This window comes from Gadus chalcogrammus, chromosome 22, assembly GCF_026213295.1.
Source record: "Gadus chalcogrammus isolate NIFS_2021 chromosome 22, NIFS_Gcha_1.0, whole genome shotgun sequence".
In the NCBI taxonomy this organism is placed as follows: Eukaryota; Metazoa; Chordata; class Actinopteri; order Gadiformes; family Gadidae; genus Gadus; species Gadus chalcogrammus.
This window is the reverse complement of record NC_079433.1, coordinates 16,649,392-16,671,640: the sequence shown is the minus strand read 5'-3', so window position 1 is coordinate 16,671,640 and position 22,249 is coordinate 16,649,392. Positions and strand designations below refer to the sequence as shown.

Here is a 22,249-nt window from a genome sequence, read left to right as displayed (position 1 = left end):
TAATGAGATACTATCTCATTATTTTGAGATAACTTCTCAACAGTCATTGTAGTACATAGTATCTCAAAATAATGAGATACTATCTCAAAATAATGAGATACTATGTCAAAATAACGAGATACTATCTCAAAATAATGAGATACTATCTCAAAATAATGAGTTGTGACCTGCATTTCTTTTCTTTTACGTGGCGGAAACGGGCTTCCATAGCTATGCCCTATTCTGAGGTGTAAAAAAGACATGAATGAATGGAGGAGTTAATGAATGGATCATGATTCATTCAAACACACACAAACAGACAGACACAGGCACAGTCAAGCATACACACACATACACACACACACACACACACACACACACACACACACACACACACACACACACACACACACACACACACACACACACACCCTCACTGAAACAAAGCGGTTGCGATCAAAAGCTGCTCTCTCTGGGCTCGTCAAACCACATCAATCGCCTGCGCTGCCATGTCCATCGACCCCTACTCTGCTCACCAGCTCCATCAGACCAGGGCCCTTATGGCGCGGTTCCACCAGCGGGTGCGCTTAGGCCCAGTACGACTAGGTCCGGTAGTGTAGGTGCGGATAGGCGCAGCTCAGTGATGGCTCGCGTTTCCACCGCCGAATGTAACCTTATGATAGGGCGGGGTTTAAGCCGGATGGCGATAGCCGCGGGAGCTACGTAAGCATCGTGACCTCATAGCAGCCCAACAAAGTGTAGCCTGCTAAGAAATCCAATAAAAAAGAAGAACGTGACACATCAAACAAAGAGCAACGATGTAGGATGTCCAAGAAGGACGACAAACTTTTGCGTGACATTTTCTTCAATAAACAAAGCTTTCGCTGTGGTCCAGAAATACCTTGCGGGTAGGCCCTACTGTGTTTGTTTATTATTTTCCCCCTGTTGCACAGGGACTGACGGCGTGTGGCGCCCCTCGAACTTCTTGGCACCCTTTAGACCCCTTGGTACCCCAACGGAGGAGCACTGAGAGATAAGTACGCTAATCACGTACGGACCCCGCCCACTTTTGGCGGTGGAAACATGAACCGTTCCGCACCTATTCATACCAAACCGTTCCGCACCCGCCAGTGGAAACGCGCCATTAGTGTCCATCGACCCCAGGGCCCTCTTTGGCTTTGGGCCCCTCGTCTTCCCCGCTACAGGAGCCGCTTATTAGATGTGGCTACAATCTGACTGTAGTTGATATGGGTCTTGTTGGTCCTATTTGATATCATGGTTTATATCCCGCCGTCTGCTAATTGATCTCTCTTCGGGAGGACTTACCTGGTGTTCTCAGTGTTGTTATCTTTATTGGATACAGAAGAGCATTGTTATTTTTACACAATGTATCATTTATTATTCATTGTACAACGATACTTTTTACTAATTATTACACCTTTTGTAGGTACATTTTCCTTAAAGGGGACATAGTATGAAAACAACACTTTTCCTGGCATTTGGGTTGTTTCTCTGGTGCTCCCACACGCATACAAACTTTGAAAAAAGTGTGGTCATGTTCTTTTGAGTGAGATATGCATTTCTGAAAGTACCCCGCCTACAGTTACCAAACGAGCGTGTCAGTTTCGGCTCCCCCTCCTACGTAGGAAGGGGCCACAGTTGAATATTACCTCCCACTTCCCTACTCCCCTCCAATCAGAGCATAGCTAAGATTTTGTGGGGGGAACACGGCGGCAGCCCTGCAGCTCAGCTCCGGGAGAACAATCCCAGGAGGAGTCATGGAGGAGAAAGGGATTCATCGGCAGTCCGGCAGCTCCGGAGGTGTACTCCGGGAGCTGAACTGCCGCTGAAGCTTTCCGGCTTCTCCGGCGGGTGTAGCCTCCTCTGGTAGCTGAACTGCCGCCGAAGCTGGCAGGTCCGGCGGCGGCAGGGGTAGGTCTTAGCGGCAGTCCGGCAGCTCCGGCGCGGGGAGCTCGGCGGCAAGTCCGGCAGCTCAGCTCCCGGAGTACAATCCCTTTCTCCTCCATGTCGCGGTTCATGGACTCCAGAGAGTCAAGGCCAAGTTCTTTTCCCCCAATTCTTCTCAATCATGGCCGAGATATCCCCCACTACGAATCTTTACTTGTTGTGGAAGTGCCAGATACGTCAGACTCAGTCTTTATGATTCATAATATCATCCGAGGCGCACATAGCTTTTGGCCATGATATTAGATATAATAATATATAAATTCCCATACATAATATTATTATTATTATATTATAATGTATGATATAGATATAGAGCTCCAGGAGTCTGCAAACGGCAACAATCCCTTCTCCTCCATGCTGTGGTTCAGTCTTACAGCTCATTGGTCAATGGGCAGCAGCTCATTTGCATTAAAGCTACAGACACCAGAAACAGCGCATTCTGAAGGGACTGAAACAGAGGGGAATAGGCATGATTCTTTTTCCTAAAAGCTATTGCCAGCAAACAGCTTCAAAAACAGGTTTTCTGGAACTTAAATACTATGTTTACTTTCTGGGAAAACGCCATAATATGTCTCCTTTAAGGAATAAAATATTGTACTTAAAGGTATTATGCATCAGGGTATTAAGATATTACAGTTTTTCATAAAGGAATTATTGTTTAAGTAGTAAAGGAACACACTAAAGGGTGGTATAATTATTAACCAGAAATGCTCAGGACCACAATTGTGAACAACCAAACAGGTAAGCCATTAGCAGGTGGTGTTGTTCATGATCAGGGAACTCACAATGTCATCAGCTTCAGTTTCAATCCCAACAAATCACCTGCTGAGGCTATTTTCTTTATTCTGATAGTTATGACCACTGATGGCTAATACAGTATATTATACATATTGATTAACGCTTGTAATGCTCCATGTTTCCAGGAACATCAGTTGAACAGGATCTTTGAGCGGGAACAATGAAAGGAGAGCTCTTATTCCATCATGCACGATTTGATTTGTAGGAGTGCCCAGTCTTCAAACTTGCTGATGCATCCGTTTAAGAGGAAGTTATTGCTATTAGATTCTAGAGTCGAATAAAGGAAAGAAGCTCTGGGGAATATGTGCATGAATAAAAATGGGGAAATGTGCAAACAAGGTGAACACACGTAAGATTGTTTATCCAGTATCTTTGTATTATTATTATTATTATTATTTATTTTTTTATTACTGAATGTCACTTTAACCATTAGAATGGCCTGATACCTGGTAGAATTCCAAAGCCATTGAAACGTTGAACCTTGGTATAGACCTGCCTCTTCAACAGATGGTTATTATGCTGCTGCCTCTTCAAAAGGCTCAGATACAAGGCTTGTCTAATGCCTACTGCATGAAGGGTCAATTAGTATAATACTTTAGCATTATCTCAACGTCTATTAGAAGCCATTAACCATGGGATCAATATGCATTTCCTGCATTTGTACCTTCTTAAATAAATGCTGAAAGGGAATGCACACCAGCAAAGGCAAACTAAGAGCTAATGCAGCCTCTCTGATTCCAGGATAAGAGCTGATTCATGAATTGATAACCATGACTTTGACAAACAACACAACTCTACAATTACAAATGAAAACCCAGAAAACAGTCAGTGTATTTAATGTTGCATATTTGTCGCAGGTGAGTAAGAATATAAGGTTACTTATGTTATTTAGTTAAAAAATAAAGTCAAATTCACAAAATGCTTCACAAAAGTACAATTCAAAAATGAATAAGACAGTAAAAAGAAACGACAAGAAACCTTTTCGTGCGTTCCACAGTGTTTACTAAACATCAGACGTCTAGGTGGACACGCCCACTCGTGATTTCACAAAAATACAGGAAAAGGCAGACTGTCAAACGGCTTGTAATGGCTAATCAAACTCACACCTGGTGGCACAATGTCACCCCTTTAAAGCAGAGATCTATGGAAAAAATTGTAAATGAAATAATGTAAAAAAAAACATTAAATGCGCATCATCACAGAGCGAATTCCAGTGAACCTTTTTTACTTGATGTCGTCATGGCAACCATGAGTAGATGCGCCCTCAGATGTGAAAGTCCATAAGTGACTGTCCAACATCTGAACTGGCGCTAACCTGCTCGCTGGCCCCCACATTGGATGGGGGCCCAATGTTTATGTTACGGAAACATTTTCATACCGAGCGAGAAGGTATTCGCCGGTGCAAAACTACATTATGGTACCAGGCTGGACCATGAGGAGAGCCATTAAGGTACCAGGTTGGACCATGGGAGGAGAGGCATTAAGGTACCAGGTTGGACCATGAGGAGAGCCATCAAGGTACCAGGTTGGACCATGAGGAGAGCCATTAAGGTACCAGGTTGGACAATGAGGAGAGCCATTAAGGTACCAGGTTGGACCATGAGGAGAGCCATTAAGGTACCAGGTTGGACCATGGGAAGGGACGCATTATGGTACCAGGTTGGACTAGGGGAGGAGAGGCATTAAGGTACCAGGTTGGACCATGGGAGGAGAGGCATTATGGTACCAGGTTGGACCAGGGGGAGGAGAGGCATTATGGTACCAGGTTGGACCATGGGAGGAGAGGCATTATGGTACCAGGTTGGACCATGGGAGGGGAGGCATTATGGTACCAGGTTGGACCATGGGAGGAGAGGCATTATGGTACCAGGTTGGACCATGGGAGGAGAGGCATTATGGAACCAGGTTGAACTAGGGGAGGGGAGGCATTATGGTACCAGGTTGGACCATGCGAGGGGAGCCATTATGGTACCGGTCCGTTCAGGCTGCGACCTGATTGGTCCTGGATGTCACATCGTGACGTCAGAGAACGCAGCTCACACTTCAGTGCTTCTGGTGTCAAAGGTGAAGCTTTGAAGTATGAACTCTGGCACTAAAGTTGTAGATGCCACATGCCATATATCTTCATTAAAGAGCCATGTGAGCAGGTCTCTTGTTACCCCCCCTTGAAGAAAAGTGTATTTTGAATGGTGCCATGACCACGCTATTTATAGACAGCTCGACCTTCCCTTGGTGACATAGTTCACCACAACACGGGACCACATTCTAAATAATAACGCTTGGTTTATTTTCTCAAAGAAAAAAACAAACAGTAGGTCCATATGTAGTACTGTTGCTCTATTAACGGCGGTGGGTGTGTTCCGGTGAGAAAGCGGCCATGCCTTTTAACGGTTCATTCATTTTCGCGGGTATCAGCTGCGCGCGCTGCCGTCGTCGGTGAGCAGAGCACGCGCCCGTCTGAACCCCTCCCCGGTCCTCAGAGCCGCTCTGACTGTGGTCCAGGAGGGACGTGGTCCGCCGTGTCTGGAGGGACGTGGTCCACGGTGTCTTGGGGACCTGGTCCGCCGTGTCTTGGTGGTCCACCGTGAGCCCGGCTCCCTGTCTGAGAGGCTGCCCGTCGGAGATGTAACTGCACTGTTTCTGTCCGTGTCGTCGCAGGTAAGATCGCCTGTTGCTCGTCCACCGCCGCCGCTCGGTGCCCGTGTTCACGTCGCCAAGCAGAGTTCCATTACGTTATGTTATGTTATGTTATGTTCTGCTCGATGGTTTAATAACCCCAGGTTGGTTTCTCGTTGAGCCGGGTTCTCCGGTGTGTTGTGTTGTGTCTCATTGTTTGTAGGTTAATGTTGGCTGCTCCCCACCTTCCTCCTCCTCAGCGTTACATGTGTCGACGGTTCGCTGAAACCTTTCCATGGAAAACCCTAATCCCCGTTGTTCTATGATTCTACATTTATGCATCTAATCAGGACCAACACTAATGCCGGGTCCACCTGATGGATATAATTCCACATTTATACACCTAGATCAGGATCAGCACTAAGGCCAGGTCCACCTGATGGAGGAAATACCTTCTTAATTACACACTTGTGGAATTTAGGAAGCATATCTTTCCAATGCATGATTGTAAATTGAAATGTTTTTTCATACATCATATGTATGTATATGTAGAATAATATATACAATACAATATATATATTAATAGTATTATTATCTATTTTTTTATATATATATATATATATATATACATATATTGTATTCGACGGTTGAGCCCTAGCTGAAGGACTGCTCTGGACAAAGTCCCTGTAGCCGTCGTTGTAGGTTAGGACTCACTAAGGCTCCAACAGCTGTCCCTGGTCACACTGTGGGCCCGGTCAGGGGCCCCTGAGAGGAGTCCCTCACTACATGTCTGGCCCCAACTAATTATATATTTTTGTAAAGATGTATTTTTGCATTAATTAATCGGGCAGTGGACATGCGTGATGGAGTGGGATTGATAAGAAGCTATGGGTGATTGAGCAGAGGAAATGTTGCAACGGACCACAGGCAGGAATCAAACCCGGGACGCAGAGATCAGGATTATACCGTACTGGTACATGCTCTATACCCGTTGAGCCACCAGTGCACCCATACAACTAATTATATCAAAGGAATATAGGTGTACAACAATCAATACAGGCATAGAATGAATTCATTTTTAGGGAAATTAATGTTCTCACAAATCAGAATAGACCCAATATTTGTTCCAAAATGATTATGCTGAACGTAAAACTTATATTCTGATCTCGACCCTCACATAATGATATTATATAACAATCAGTAATTGAACAAGTTTCAATCAAACAACATTTTCTAAAGAGCATCTAGCCCTCATGATATGATGATCTTTAAACGGTCGGATCTCAAACAGAGGTCCATTATAACCTCACACTCTCCTTCTTGGATAAGTATCAGCCACAGGTGATTTGCTTTAAATCTTTCGTAGCTCATGACAACAGAGTGGTGTATATCCCAAGGTACAAGACGCTATCCTCTCCTGATAAGGAAACAAGCGTTAAGTTACTGGCTACGTTGCCTCTTCTGTCTATTGGCTCCGCACATTGGTCAGTAATAAACACACAACCATAATATAATCAAAAGCTAATTGCTAGAAATATTTTGTGAAAGTCTCTAAATTTCCTTTAGCCCTAATATCCTTTACAGAAAATTCACGTTTGATACCATACCAGCCCATGTATTACAATAGCAGCAAAGGGGTACAGTTCATTATTGCTTTGTTATGGTAGCTTTGAAGTTGCCATGCATGCTTTTTTTTTAGGTATAGGTATTGGATTGCAGGCCTACTTTGAACAGTTTAGTCACACACTGGCATATATGTTAATAATCTTACAGCATTGGTTGTGTCTTCAGAGGCTCAGGCTAGCCTTGGCCACTACTTTCCAGGTAAAAGTAAAAGAAGCAAGCTAATGCAGCATCTCTGACTATAGGATGAATACTGAATTGTAAAAATACGCTCAACAAACTCCAACATAGTAACATTGCTGTTTGTGTCGTCAAGGTTGATTTGATTTGTAAAGCAGTAATACAATGACAGTTTAACTGTAGGCCTTCCAAGACCCCTTTAGGAGTCAGCATAACACACACAGGGATTACTAACCCCCAATAGCACATGCAAACTTCAGGAAGATGACTTGACTGGACTGGATGCCTGGACTCTCCTCATTGTTAACCGGCCAGAACCCCATCACCATTTTAATAATATGTGCATGTATTTACATGTATGTCAATTGTGGCACCCATTGCACTCCTGACCATCCCTGGAAGAAGGGATCTCCTACTATGCGTTTCTTCTCAAGATTTCTTCATTGCTAATTTCAAGGGAGTTTTTTCTTGCCCTTGTGAGGGCTTGGGTAAAGGGGGGGGGTCATAAATATTTGGCCTGTTAAGCCCTTTGAGACTGTAATGGTGATTAAGGGCTATACAAATAAAATTGAATTGAATTGAATTGAATGAACCCTGAAATCAAATATAATGAAAGATGTTAAAATGTTAAAGAATGGCTGCTATTATAGTGCAAATTGATAAGTTCATTTAGTATCAAACAAATGTTCCGAAACCTCTAAGAACAACAGCTCACCTGTTGTAAACTGTGAACCATCTGCAGGTACCTTCTCCACCCATGCTACGATACGAGCTAGGCTACCTACGGAACCCTGGCCCTCTACCATACGAGCTAGCCTACCTAGGGTACCCTGGCCCTCTAGCATACTAGCTAGCCTACCTAGGGTACCCTGGCCCTCTCCAATCTGGTGCATGATTCATCCCAGTGAATAAACAGCTCATGAGGCCTTGAAGGAGCTTTCCACAGGCAGCCCTCTATGATTGGGAGGTTTCCTCCAGCGATTGCCAAGATTTTAATTGCGCAGGCGTTTCTGATTGCAGGTCATGTTTCTTCACTTACAAATCAAATGGACGCACTTCAAGGGATGTATCTTAGGTCAGGACTTTGGAATGGCTCAAAATAGCGACACTGTTTCTGGTATTTTCTTAATAGCCAGTATGTTGTTAGTATACAAATAATGCTGATAAGTATAAGACGATTATACAGATATTCCTGAAATTTAATGTAGAACAAGAAAACCTACTCAAGAGGCACAACGGTCAGGGAATGGATGGGAATTATCTATCATTTCATCTGCGTAACAAAAGTTATTCTAAAGCCTTCATCTGTTGTCTGTTCAACTGGTCACTTTGACTCCATTATTAAAGTGGAACTGTTAGCTGTTTGCTGTCTACTTGTGGTGGTAAAACGTTTCACTTAATTTCACACTGAGGGTTTCAGCACAATTATCCTTTCCACGTGAATCTACTCCACTACCCTTTCCCCCGCGTACTTAATCGTGTTCTAACATGCGTAAAAAAACAAAACAAGCAGGTAGACCATTTTAAATAGATTGTTTAGTCTATGACTCGAATCCATGATGAAGCGATATTTGACTCAGTCTGTTTACCGAGCACAATATCATTGGTAGCACAATTATAATTAGTAATGTTAATATGGTAGCGCAGCAGCTAAATGTTTTTTCAGAAAGATGGTTGATGTACCTGAAAAAACAGCCTCAAGGAAAGCACACCAATTAAAACGTGTCCTTCTCCCATTACCAATAACCCACACAAAGCCTGGGAATCAAATCAATATTGACTCAACAAGGTCATCAAAAGGAATAAATGCTCCCTTCTAAATGAAAGATGAGTCCTTGTGTAAACCCCTCGCAGCACACGACATAGAACACCGTGCACCGCCCCCGCCCCTCTTCAGACCTGTTGTGTGCTGTGGGACCGGTCAACGGAGCCTCCTTCCAGGGACCATCACAGAGCAGATGAGCCATCGCTCTGGGAGACGTGCTCCTTCCTGTGCAGGATAGGGAGCATCTTGTTCATCTGTAGTTGACGGCCTCATTCCTGTTACCAAGTTACGTTTTCTCTGTAAGTTAAGAATTCTACCTTTTGTCTCTGCGGTCTGTTTCTTTTTTGTGTTCTGTGCTAAAGGACTTTTCAGTGTTTCATATGTTTTCAGTTTGCGTTGTACAAATGACATGGTGGTGTTCCTTTCTATTTTACCGAGGTATTTGTTTCTTTGCTTGTGCGATGCTCACAGCCATATTATCCCATGCAGTCATGCCCTGTAAGGGTCCTTAAAACAACACTGTGCCAAACACCAGGGCTCTGCTGGAGGTGAGGCCGTGATTAACGAGGACTGTTACTGGTTACAGCTGGAAGTGACTCCCGTGCGGCCCCTTCTCCTCTCTTTGTTTGTTTCCAGAGCGCTGGCCGTGTCATGACCCAACCCAGACGTGACTCCGCCGCCGTCGGGCCCAGAGCGTGAGGCGGCCCTCTCCGTCCGACACCATGGGGTGCGTGTGTGTGCGTGCGAGGGACTGAGTGGCGGCGGCGGGGGGAACCCCCGGCGCGGCATGCTGCAAGCGGCCGCTCAGCATGACTCTGCTGGACGTGTGGCTGTCTCGCTCGCTCCCCATGTGGCTGCTGCTCCAGAGCCTGGTGCTCATGGCTCTCTGCTTCCCCTCGGCCAGCATGTGCCCCAAGGGCTGCGTGTGCCAGCGCTTCGACCTCCACCACCTCCACCTGCACCACCAGGGCCTCAACGTCAACTGCAGCCAGTCCCGTCTGAAGGAGATCCCCGGCGACCTGCCTGTGGACACCGTGGTCCTCCGGCTGGACCGCAACCACATCGCCGCCGTGCCCGACCGCGTGTTCCGGGGCCTGGCGCTGCTGCGGGAGCTCAACCTGTCCTACAACGCCGTGGAGACGCTGGGCGAGGGCGCCTTTAGCGGCGTGGAGGCCACGCTGCAGGTGCTGGACCTGTCGCACAACCGCATCGCCAGCGTGCACAAGGACGCCTTCGCGCGGCTGAAGGCGCGCGTGGTGGTGGACGACAACCCCTGGCACTGCGACTGCGCCCTGCAGCAGGCCATCGGCGGCATGGCGCACAACCACGAGGCGGCGGCGCGCGTGCTCTGCCGCAGCTCGGAGCTGCGGGACCAGGAGGGGAGGCCCTTCCTGGCGGTGGACACGGACCTGTGCAACCTGGCCAAGCGCACCACGGACTACGCCATGCTGGTCACCATGTTTGGCTGGTTCGCCATGGTCATCTCCTACGTGGTCTACTACGTGAGGCAGAACCAGGAGGACGCCCGCCGGCACCTGGAGTACCTCAAGTCCCTGCCAAGCAAGCCCAAGAAGCCCGACGAGGCGGACGACATCAGCACGGTGGTCTGACCCCAGGTGGTACGTACGTACGTACAGACGATGACATCAGCGCGGTGGTCTGACCCCCTGTTGGTACGTACAGACGTACAGACGATGACGTCAGCGTCGTGGTCTGAGCCCCTGGGCGTACAAACGGACTAACCAGGAAGGATGTTGATGTGATAGGACTGGTTTTTAGTGTCTGTCTTCAAGGTGATGTGGGTGAGTCTCAACCTGTCTTAGAGCCTGTTTTGTAGAGCTGTGGTCTCACGTGGTTTACAGTGTGTCTCAGTGGGGGGTTACTAGAGAACAACTCATTACTCCAACTCGGTTTTTTCCTACTTCGCCACAAACTGCCTCCACCGCTTGGAAAAATTTGAATCTCAGGTTTAAATTTTTGATAGGAAGTAATGTATTTTTTAAGAAACTAATTTGGAAAATCTGTATAGCAAAATTATTTTGTCTGATATGAACAGACATAAGAATGACCCTATTAGCTGAACGTTTCGACATTGGGAGATTGAAACTAATTCTGTCAAAAGACACAAAAAAATTGTATGATAGAATGACTTTCTTGCCATTTCAAATATATTTTTATTTTTATTAAAAAATGGTCCATGACTCAACGATACATTTCTTGACAAATAGATGTCAGTTTTTACAAACAATGTTACTCGAAATGCATCATATATTTCCATGCATGCAAATCAAAGTTCATCACTCTGATGACAATGAGTCAACATATCATTAAATTCCTATTTAGCGAACTGAATAATGCAACAAAGTGCATGTCAAAAAAATGAATACTTTGGAATATGGGTCAAAACTATTTTGAACTTTATTCATCCATGGATCAACAAAGCCGACCTTGATGATTTGAGATACAATAATTAGTTATATTGTATTTTTGGTATCCTTAGTTATTTTATTCAATACAAATGAAATAAATGTGTGAACAAAACTGCCAGTAACTTGGGTATTAAAAGAGTAGGTAGTTATTTTATGGGTCATTAACAAATACTTACATATTATATATAAATATAAACAAATTCATTATTGTGATCTAACTTAGTGGTAACTCGTAGATGGTTAAAAAAAAATGCATACATTGATTTCAAATGTAACACGCCCAAAAGGAAATATTCTGAACCTGAAGGATTCACAAGAAAACGCCATCTTTACTGTTTACAGGATGTGGACCTCCACAAAGACTTCTTCCATTACTTTATGGTGTCACCGTGTGTATTCACCTTGTCAACTCCTAGCAAATAAGCACAATGACGTTTTCTACCTGCTGAAATGGTAGATGTTTTGTTAATATTGCCCAAGCCGCCGAGAGGGTCAATGGTTTTATCAAAGTTGTTCACCCAATAGACATATATATACGATATACTTCTGCGTTGTTGAACTCGACTTCCTAGTAGAAAACCAACGCGGCATTAATACTACAGAGCAGATGACAGATGATGTAGAGAAACAGGGAGAAAACAGGCGATCCGGTAGTGTTTGGTGTTGCTGGTAGACAGAGGTGAAGCTCATTAAGTTAATTATAGATCTGGACGCATGCCAGCGGTGGCCATCAGTGATGTCATGAGGAGAAGCCCCTAGTTCACTCTGCAAAGTTGAAGTGGTAGTATTGTGGGGTAAAGAAGACAAACAGTCCCTTTTGCCACCACCGTGGAGACCATAGGTCTTGGACTCAGTCCAAGACCTATGGTCTTCACATACTACCACTTCGACTTTGCTCGATTACAATGCTTACCCATAACTAAGGGTGCAATGATTGAATGATCGATGGACTCCAATACAGTATACTATAATTAAAGCTTTAAATATAATGAAACTATTTGTGTTTCAGAACCCAAAAGAATCACTGCCGGGCGTGGAGATTACTTTTATTTGCTTGTTTTAGCCCAAAATTGTAATTTGTCTGTGGATTTACGTGTGTGTGTGGATGTGTCTGTGTGTGTGTGTGTGTGTGTGTGTGTGTGTTTGGATGCACATGTATGTGTGTGTTTGTGCGTGCATGTCAACGAAAGCAGGACAAAGGGAGAAAGCGCTGGAGTGACAGAGTTTCCATTCCGTGGCCAGCCTCTTGTGCGTTGTAATGAAGCATTGTAATCGGCCTGGCCCCATCACAGAACCAGTGGCAGGGTGTAATCATTTCAGCTAAACCAACACGCCGCCGCCCGCGTCTGGTGCGGTGCACGCCTCCTCATCATGGCTTTAGTAACACGCAGCGCTGTCATGTGTACCACACACAGGGTGGAAGCGGTCACATGGTTATTACCACATGGATCCCCTGCCCGGGAGAGAGGGGCGTGGATGCGCTGATAAGAAAGAGGCATGTTTATACAGGAGGCCGGAGGGGGGGGCATGGGTCGGAAAGGAAATGAGTTTTTTGATATCCCAAACGACGACATGTGTCAATACGAGCCTCTCTACTCCTGTTCCCTGTATGAGACACAAGTGCTCTCCTTCCATGTGCTGGTATTTGTGTGTTAGTGAGCACATGCTCAGACATTTCGTTTCAAACCCTTGCTTGTTATCCTCTTATGAGCAGAACGTCGTACATTTTGGTTCATAACATTTAAAGAGGGGCGAGGACAACACAGATTGAACAGAGTAGGATTGTACTGTAAATAGGAATGTCAGTGTAGTTTCAAAATACTTGAAGTCCCTTTAAACACTTTGTGATTGAATGTGCTACTGCCCCTGAAGTCGTCCTACTACTCGTCCTCTTAGGAATGTTTAGAGACTAGTGTTTCACTGCATGTCCGGTGTAATGAAGAACCGTGTAGCCAAGGACCCGAGAGAACTTCTAAGTGCCTGAATAATTCTCTCACTTGCTTTTCTCCATTTCTTTCCTCCAAGTCTTCACAATGTGCTGTTTCTTGCCACACAAAAACAATGTTCTCAGTTATTTTATTTTTATTTTGTTCTTTTAGATGTGTTTTTCTTTAAAGTTACTGTGTAAAAAAACGAATAAAAATGTGTAGAGAGCTGAGAGTTGTATGTTAAAGTTGTACAATGTCAATATTTTCATGCACATAATCGGGGTGATTGTTGGAATAAATCAAACTTCCTTTTGTAGACCAGTCAACGCTGTGTGTCTGTGGGTGTGCGATTTTTTGTGTGAGTGTGTGTGCGTGTGTGTGTGTGTGCGTGTGCTTGTCCATGTGTATGCGTGGGTGTGTGTGTGTATGTGTGTGAGTTGTGGTGGAAATACAAAGTTCAAAAACGGCAAATGACTTTCATGCTTAGGCTGTAAAAGGCATGACATAAATAAAGAAAATATGCATTTTTAAGTATCGTTTCTTTTCGCCTAAAATCAATGACGCAATTGTATAATAACATTGTATAGCAACACAAGTCATTCGGCTTATGTGTTTAAGTCTTTCACTGCTAAGACATTAGGCCCAGGGGGAACAATTGATAAACACACAAAATAATGATTTGTATATAAGATCTAATAAAACCTTGGACCTTTGCTCTGTATATGAGGGGGTATAATGGCACCGGTTATTGAGTTCATCTGTTTCTACCTTATTTCTCATAACGGCCTTGTGGTTCCTGCATGTATTCAGTGTGTTTCAAAAATGATGCATGGCCTTCTCCATAGGATTATATCAAGTCCAGGAAACTTCTGTATTTGCAAGGCTCTAATCGTATTCATACCAGGGAATGATATACACCCTCATTACTTGTGGTTTGGATCCAAATACATTTGAGGGATTAAACCATCAAAGACGAGCCAAATCATCTTTTTTGTGATCTTCAAATGATCTTCTCATCCCTCGTTATTAACAGCATTAATCAGTTCTGTAACGCTATCTATAACTCGTAAATGGTTTTACATATTCTGCTGAGCAAAGTCGGTTGGTAAAAAGAGATGAGAAAAAGCCCACATTATAAATAAAGTATGTGGCCGTGGGTAAGGACTCAGCCAATCAGTCTGCAATTCCATGAACAGGACTGGTCTGAGATCAGTCTCCTCAGACCTTCCTCTGTCCCTCCTGTAAGACATCTCTCAGGGACATCCTCCTGAGTCTCCCAGACCTTCCTCTGTCCGTCCGTCCGTCCTGAAGAACATCTCTCAGGGACACGGTTGTAGCTCGTCCCTTGCTTTAATGAATCATGAGGGTGATAAGGATTTATGATGTGTTATAGATAGTGTGCAGACTGTATTTCACCATTGCATACAGTATGTACAATTTTTATCAATTTTTAATTAGGGGAGAGATTGATCATCATAGCCCACATAAAAGTCCCAATATGAAACATGTTCCTCATCTGAATGCTTATGACAGCAAAATGACTTTGTTCAGGAAGTGATTATCAGTCAAAAAGATCACGATGGTAGGGCTATAACGAACTTACCTTCGGTTTTTTAATTTGATTTCACAATTTGAATGTGCTTCATGGTCAAACGCCAAAGGTAAACGATTTATTCAGACACGGACACGCTTCAACGAAAGACCTGCAAATGTTTTAGTCATCACAAGGACGCTTAATTTCTAAAGATTTCAGCTTTATAATATATATATAAATATATAAATTCTAGATAAATGGCTTGTCCATTGATATACAAACACATTTATTTTATGTCAACAGTTATTATATTTACAAAAAGTACAACGCCATCATCTGTTATTTTGCCTACTGATCACTGCAGTTATTCCCTATGAGATGCTTTGCTACGGCCCTCCTGTATCATCGAGATGGTCACATGGTCTCAAAGATGTCTGAGTCAACCACTCTGCGGCACTCGCTTCAACAGACATAGCCGGTGTGTAATGTCCCACTGTCTTGATGCTGGGGACTTGATGAAAGAGAAGGCATTATTGTATACAGCCACAGGAACCCCTGAATTCACTGGGCTTTTGTAAATCCCAATGGCAATTTAAGACTATTTCCAATCCCAACTCTAAATACCAGCTGTTGCTTCCTAAGACCCGGGCCGTGTAATGTGGACACTCCTAATGGTCCTTCAGTGATGTGTGTTGCCCTCCAGAGGTGCTGGTGCTGACAATAAAGTCACTTTCAACACACATTGTGCTCAGCCCCAGCTTCAGAAGTCTCTCTCACGGCAAGGCGTGGCTCTAACTACTAAAGACAAAAGGTTCCTCTGCATCCATTTAATTTAAAAGGCCTGAAGAAGACGGGTAACAAACCCTAGGTCTGCCCCTGTAGGGTGAAGCCCCGCCCTACGAGCTGGCGGGACTTCCGCACATGCTTGGGAAGGAAGTATATGGGTTTCTCTGTCATGGGTTTAGTGCTGGGAGGCCAGAGAGATTGCGGGCCTTATCCATTGCCATTTCCGTTAAATGTTTCCAATATTGCTTGTCTAATTATTTCTTAAAACTCTATATTTAGCTCCCAACACCTGGTCTTGGTCGAGGTTGTTCTTGTCATGTTCTGATTCTTCTTGCTGTTGAGTTGGTAGAGTGGACACAGCTCATCTTATAGTATTGATGTGGTTCTGGACCTCCCAGCATTGAGATAGGAACCATTGTCACAAGACTTTAGATTATTATCTGAAGTCTGGTTCGCAGACCAGCTCTGGGTGAAAGGGGTCATTACTTCATGTTCTTTCAACCAATCATTTAGCTGGCGGCGGGGATCTGTTAGCACTTAATCCGCAAACAGAAACACACAAATCCTTTTCTGAAGCTTCATCCACCTGGCAAATGAGTTACCTAAGTAGAATCGATCATAGAGTAGAACAAGCGTGTGCAGCCTTTATGATTGATTGGTGCTGGCCTACAAGGCGTCAATGCAACTGCCCCTGCCTACCGCCAAGCGTTAGCCAGACTGCAGTCAGTGTGCAATGTAAATGTAAAGATTGCTCTGTACATTAGTTTTAACCAGGCTGCTTCTTGTTAAAGGTTAAAGGTACAAAGGTTTTGTTTACCTGTGTGGGAGGTTCATTGGTTCCATTTCCATTTCAGACGTCCCTCAGTGTGTGAAAGAGTTTGTGTACATTGATGCACATGATTCCAGCTGACATGCTTCGACCCTGTGAATCCATGGAACAATGCCTTGACAATGGCTAGAGATAGGTCATATATACTTGAAAACCCCATATATTAGTGTTCTTCAAATTGCTTTATTTTTATTTATTTATTTTTATCTGTAAAGCCATGTATCTGAAATAACATAATGACTCGATTTTTTATTTTTCAATAATAATCCCTACAAATGATTGACACCTTTCCAAAAACCTAACCCAGGCATGTCAAAGTAGACGAAGAGCCACCTGACCACGTCGGAGCCAAACGTTCATTCCCTTTCGTTTGGTGAGGAGGACAGACAATGATAGCAATGAAGAAGCGACGCTGTTCAGAACGCCTTATTTTATTTAAAATATAAATACATTGATATTTAGCGCCATCGTATCGATTCTCGTCTCGCACGAAGAAGGGCGACGATATACGTGACTGTGAACATGTGTCACGGGTTTATGTTGCCTACGTTTACACCTCAACATCTTCAGCAGGACAATTTCTATCCTATTCCTCACGCACTTTTTCACCTTGCTCAGCACAATCCATCCAGAGGCCGTGCCCCCACCCAGGGGGGGGGTCTCCAGGGCTTCCATCGCTGGCTGCCGTTGGAGGAGGGTCCTGCTGGGTCAGGGGGTCATGTCCACTGGTAGCTGGTTATATGTAGCAGGGCAAGGGTAGCAGACCTATCGTCACTAGTTTAGTACCCGAGCCCTGGTACGTAAAGAAGCAGACCTATTACTAGTGTTATGAGTGCCACTAGTAAAAGAAGCAGACCTATTACTAGTGTTATGAGTGAGACTAGTAAAAGAAGCAGACCTATTACTAGTGTTATGAGTGTCACTAGTAAAAGAAGCAGACCTATTACTAGTGTTATGAGTGTCACTAGTAAAAGAAGCAGACCTATTACTAGTGTTATGAGTGTCACTAGTAAAAGAAGCAGACCTATTACTAGTGTTATGAGTGAGACTAGTAAAAGAAGCAGACCTATTACTAGTGTTATGAGTGAGACTAGTAAAAGAAGCAGACCTATTACTAGTGTTATGAGTGCCACTAGTTAAAGAAGCAGACCTATTACTAGTGTTAAGAGTGAGACTGTGTTTGTTCTACGATGACACCTCTTTGAAGGTCAGTCTGACAGGGTGAAGGGGTTCCAGCTCGACTGGCGTGCCTCCGATGGGCCTGTGTGTTTGCTAGCACCCTTGGTTGGTTTAGTGGCTGTGGTCAGAGACTGCCAATGCTTGGCCCACAATAGACAATCCTCAGGACCCATAAAAACGAAATGAATTATTTTCAGTTAATTCCATTTCTCCATTTCTCCATCTCTTCCACCTTCCCCCAGGTAGCATTGAGATTGCATTTCGATCAAGTTTTCAAGGATTTCCAAACGATTCTAGATAGAAGGCTACCCCTCTCCAATTATGACAATATGGCCTCCAGGTTAATAAGGTGTCCTGCTCTTTCAGCACCCCTCCTTGTCCTCTGCCCAGCCCGCCTGTCTGGATGTGGCTTAGAGAACGGAGCTATGATTATTACCAACATGTTGTCTCCGCCAGCTTCTACATTTCTGCCGTGATCATGAGTAGAGTGAGTATTTAAAAGCTTGCATGGTCGGTGGCAACAACTCAGATAGCAACAAAGAGATAAAATGTTTGACGATGATTCGTCACACACTAATAATTTGCTTGCACTGTAGTTGCCTGACAAAGCAATGTCCTCCTCATTAAGGATTGAGGCTATTAAAGGCACCTCTTATTTAGAAAATAATCTCAGTTGACAGGCATTATATATTATATATGTACTGAGAAAACACTGTATATCAATCAATGCGCAAAGCTGTAACTTGCACATTATGATATGAATTATAATTGTCAACATTTCTTTGTGAAAATACGCTGTTATTTCAGGGTTTATTACTAATGCTGCTTCACAGTGTCCTACATTACTAAACACAATAAAGACATTTAGCATTAAACATGGAAAGGCTGAGTAATAGTGAAGTCTGTGGTTGCACAGAGTCGTGTAGATTGCCCATTTGCTATGAAATTGGATATGGGTGAGAAAAGAATTTTATTATATTAAAATTCTGGTGCAGTCCATCAATTCCAATTGTAAATGTGAATGTAAGATTGAATTATCTTAAAAAAAAGATCAAGCAACGAACATTGGTTCTAATGTCGTTGAAATATGAATCACAGAAAGTGATTACCGCCCTGGGTTCCCTTATTCCCTTGTTAAGTACAACTTGGGGATTGGACCACCTGGACCCTGTCTTCACATAGTGTTGTCTAAGTGACCTCTGAGTGGTCCAGTGTCGACATGGACTAGTCCACGGAGGTCCTCTGCAGTGGTCGTCTTTGTCCACAGGCTCAGATTGTTATAACCTGTCTGTCAACGCTATGGAAAGGATCCCTACAGAGAACCTTTAGTAACCCTTCTCTTGATCCGGCCGCTTTGGAGCTGAGTATAACGACGTCTCGCTAAATGTGAAGTCTCCCTCTGTAATCTCATAGTTGCCTTGTTGCAGGAAATGTCCCTATTGTGATTACAATCCCAACCATTTCTCACCCAAATATTTGAGGTCACACTAAGCTGTGTTTTCATTATTTGGTTCATTAGTTCCCAATAGGAGAGGTAAAATTGAAATGAGAACACACATCGGGTCACACACATCCTGAACATAGGCATCCATTTTGAGGGGTTTTCACCATCCGTCCTCCTTCCTATGAAAGATGACCTTTGGCGACATTTCCTCCTTGAGAGAGCTTTGAATCGGCATCTGTATCCAATATCAGCTTATGTAAGATATTGCTTCTCTGACCTGGAGCAACTTAAAGTAATGGTGTGGTGATGGATGTACACCCACTGGCCCTGCTGTTTTTACCTCCGCTGCTCTCCGGGTTTTTTTCTCGACGAGTTATTTTAGCACGTAAGGTTATCTGACGAGTGGTTGTTGTTGTGGTTTGGTTCCTTGGAAGGGAGCCTACTGTATGTTGGATGGCCAGCCAGGAAGAAGAGCAGACTGGGAATAGCAGGACTGAAAGCGGAGGAACGCTTTTAGTTATTTTCACACTTTTTTTCAGCGCGACTGCTGAAACACACCGCTCATTTATCTCGCTATCTTCGTTTTCTAGCACGCTCAGAATGGACTGCAGGGTGTGAAACCTCATTAAAAGAATCAAATCAGCGCCTCCATCGACTCCGCTCTGCAACAGGGTAAACATTTGGATCACAATGTGCGAGGCCTGGCCAAACGCCCCCGCCCCCCCCCCCCTACGGAGCGCTGGCTGATTAACACATTGTATCTACAGCCATGTTTCCTGTGTCTGAGGGATATGTACATCCATGTTTACAGAAATTACCATACGGCGTTGTAATAAACAGATAAATGGCACAATTACAGAGAGACGTTTGCTCCATGAAACTCATATTCTACTGAAGTGAATTTTAAATGAGGTCTCACAGCAGAAAAAGTAATTCTCAGTAAATTGCAACACCTTTGTGTCAGTGTGAAAAGGTCATTTCATTTCAGATTTCTAAAGATTTGACATCGCTTCCTTTTATCCCTTCAATTTGATTTTGAGTTTTGACAGCATGAAACCTTGAGACCTGTAGGCTTCTCCACTCTGCTCACAACAAAAGCACACATTCGCCATTGGTCTCTGACAGTCTGTCGGCATCAGCCCAGGGCCGACGTGCATCACTTCACCAGCACTCTTTGCTTTCCGCTAGTTAAGCATTTGTCCCGGCACATCATCTGCTCCTCTTGAGATGTGTAGGGGACAGGGTGTCGGCCTACACAGTATAAATACACAATATCTCCACAATGTCACGGCCATCTCCCTGGCTGAGAACTTGTGTTGTTTCTGGCCAAATGTTTTTTTTCCAGTGTGCAAGACATTTGTACCATAGCCTTCAGTAGATAAAGTGAAAATCAATGTGCGTTATGTGTTGGCATGTATCCATTAAGCTTTCCATTTTTCTCGTGCTTATGCAGGTCTCCCATCCGGACCCAGAGCGTCATTAAGGAAATAAAATAACATGTGCAACTCAATTTAATTTGCGAAGCAACAATCGAACCAAATCACATTTGCAGTTTTTCAGCCGCAGAATGAATATTTATCCTGCATGCTTGTATGATTATTTTCGTAATTTATGCCTGGCATTCCCTGCTCTTTTATAGCCACGACTTGTGAACGTGTGGTAATGTGTTTTATTGTGATCACCTTCTCCTAAGTTGTCATGGGAGATACTTGGAGAACATACCGTGCTGCAGAATGCTGCTGGTGTCCAAGTCCCCACACATTGGTTTACTCCATGACTGCCATGAAGCCAGAATCAGGCAGAGATGTTCTTTATCGCTTCTATCATTCTGGTCACAAGTTCCAAGAGAAGATTGCGTTATGTCTGCATCGTGAGCAACCTCCCAGAGCTCCTTTCAGTGAACACATGTCAATAAACAAGAGTTTGATGTGTATATCACACACACACATACACAAACACACGCACACACAGACAGACACGTGTGTGTGTGTGTGTGTGTGTGTGTGTGTGTGTGTGTGTGTGTGTGTGTGTGTGTGTGTGTGTGTGTGTGTGTGTGTGTGTGTGTGTGTGTGTGTGTGTGTGTGTGTGTGTGTGTGTGTGTGTCTGAACAGTGTCTGCCTGCATATAATTTATCCTCACTGATCCTTTTCAGAAGAGATCCTGCGATCCTTGCTGGAGTGATCCTGACAACACATGTAAGGTTACATGGAAGTGGGGCCTCTCGCTTTCTCAGTAATTGGACATCTCTCACTGGACCACAGCAGCCAAAGGGTTAGGACGGGGGAGATACCGTCCCTCACTGGGCTACAGCAGCCAAAGGGTTAGGACAGTGGGAGATACCATGAGCTACAAAGGATAAAGACAGGGAGAGATACCATCCCAACACTGCATTGACGGATATGTTCGAATCTTCTTTGACAAAGAACAAAATTGTTATTTTTTCTTATATGGCAGAGATCTCATAGCAGTGGGAAACGTATGTGTATTCCCAATAAATATATCCTGTACTAAAGAAACACCACAGTATTATATCAATAACATGAATTTTTCTGTGTAGATAGACTTTGTTCAAAATGATAAATATGCTCCTGAATCAATGAGTCACTGAATGAAGAAGGGGTTTTAGTAATCAGTGGGTGGGCAGTAAGGGTGAGAGCACAGTTGCTTAGGTAAAAAGGGGTTTTAACTTTTAGCCCTTGGATAATTCAATGGTTGGGCGAAAAAAATAATTCTTGATGTATTCCTGCTGAATCTACAAATCCTTACTGCCCTCTGCTCATGAAGGGTAACACTGGGGTTGAAACTTCAGGATCCATCTTACACACAGAAGCATATTCAGCAGTACATGGAGCAGTGACTGGAGGCCAGGCCTGCTCATCCGTAGACCCCCACCCTCTCATCAGCCAGCAGATATCTAGTGCCATACGATTTGCATTTCGGCTATATCGAGACGTGGAACACTGTTTCATCATGAAACGGGTTAATGTGTTAATGAATGTGTTCAAACATCCTCTAGATGGCGCTATTGGTCCTATCTTCCCATGAGACCGACTGATGCATTCATGAATACTGAAATAAAAATGTGGAAGATACGATGCCTGCCTGTACTTTACGTGTGTGAGGTTGTGTTTGTGTGTGTGTGTGTGTGTGTGTGTGTGTGTGTGTGTGTGTGTGTGTGTGTGTGTGTGTGT

General features: G+C 44.0%; 1 protein-coding gene across 2 annotated transcripts; it reads left to right on the top strand.

Annotated features, from left to right (window-relative positions):
• The first annotated feature begins 5,119 nt into the window (after positions 1-5,119).
• Positions 5,120-12,147, top strand: lrrc3b (leucine rich repeat containing 3B). 2 transcript variants are annotated; one of them, XM_056583062.1, is made up of 3 exons: positions 5,120-5,403; positions 9,019-9,228; positions 9,566-12,147. In XM_056583062.1, exon 3 carries the CDS (start codon positions 9,739-9,741, stop codon positions 10,537-10,539), a length of 801 nt encoding a protein of 266 aa, XP_056439037.1. In that variant the 5' UTR covers positions 5,120-5,403; positions 9,019-9,228; positions 9,566-9,738; the 3' UTR covers positions 10,540-12,147. The 2 variants fall into 2 exon arrangements, with proteins under 2 accessions (XP_056439037.1, XP_056439036.1); XM_056583061.1 differs by lacking the exon at positions 9,019-9,228.
• The last annotated feature ends 10,102 nt before the right edge of the window (positions 12,148-22,249 follow it).

Coding starts and splice junctions, on each gene's coding strand:
- lrrc3b (XM_056583061.1), top strand. CDS start 9,739: ATGACTCTGCTGGACGTGTGGCTGTCTCGCTCGCTCCCCATGTGGCTG.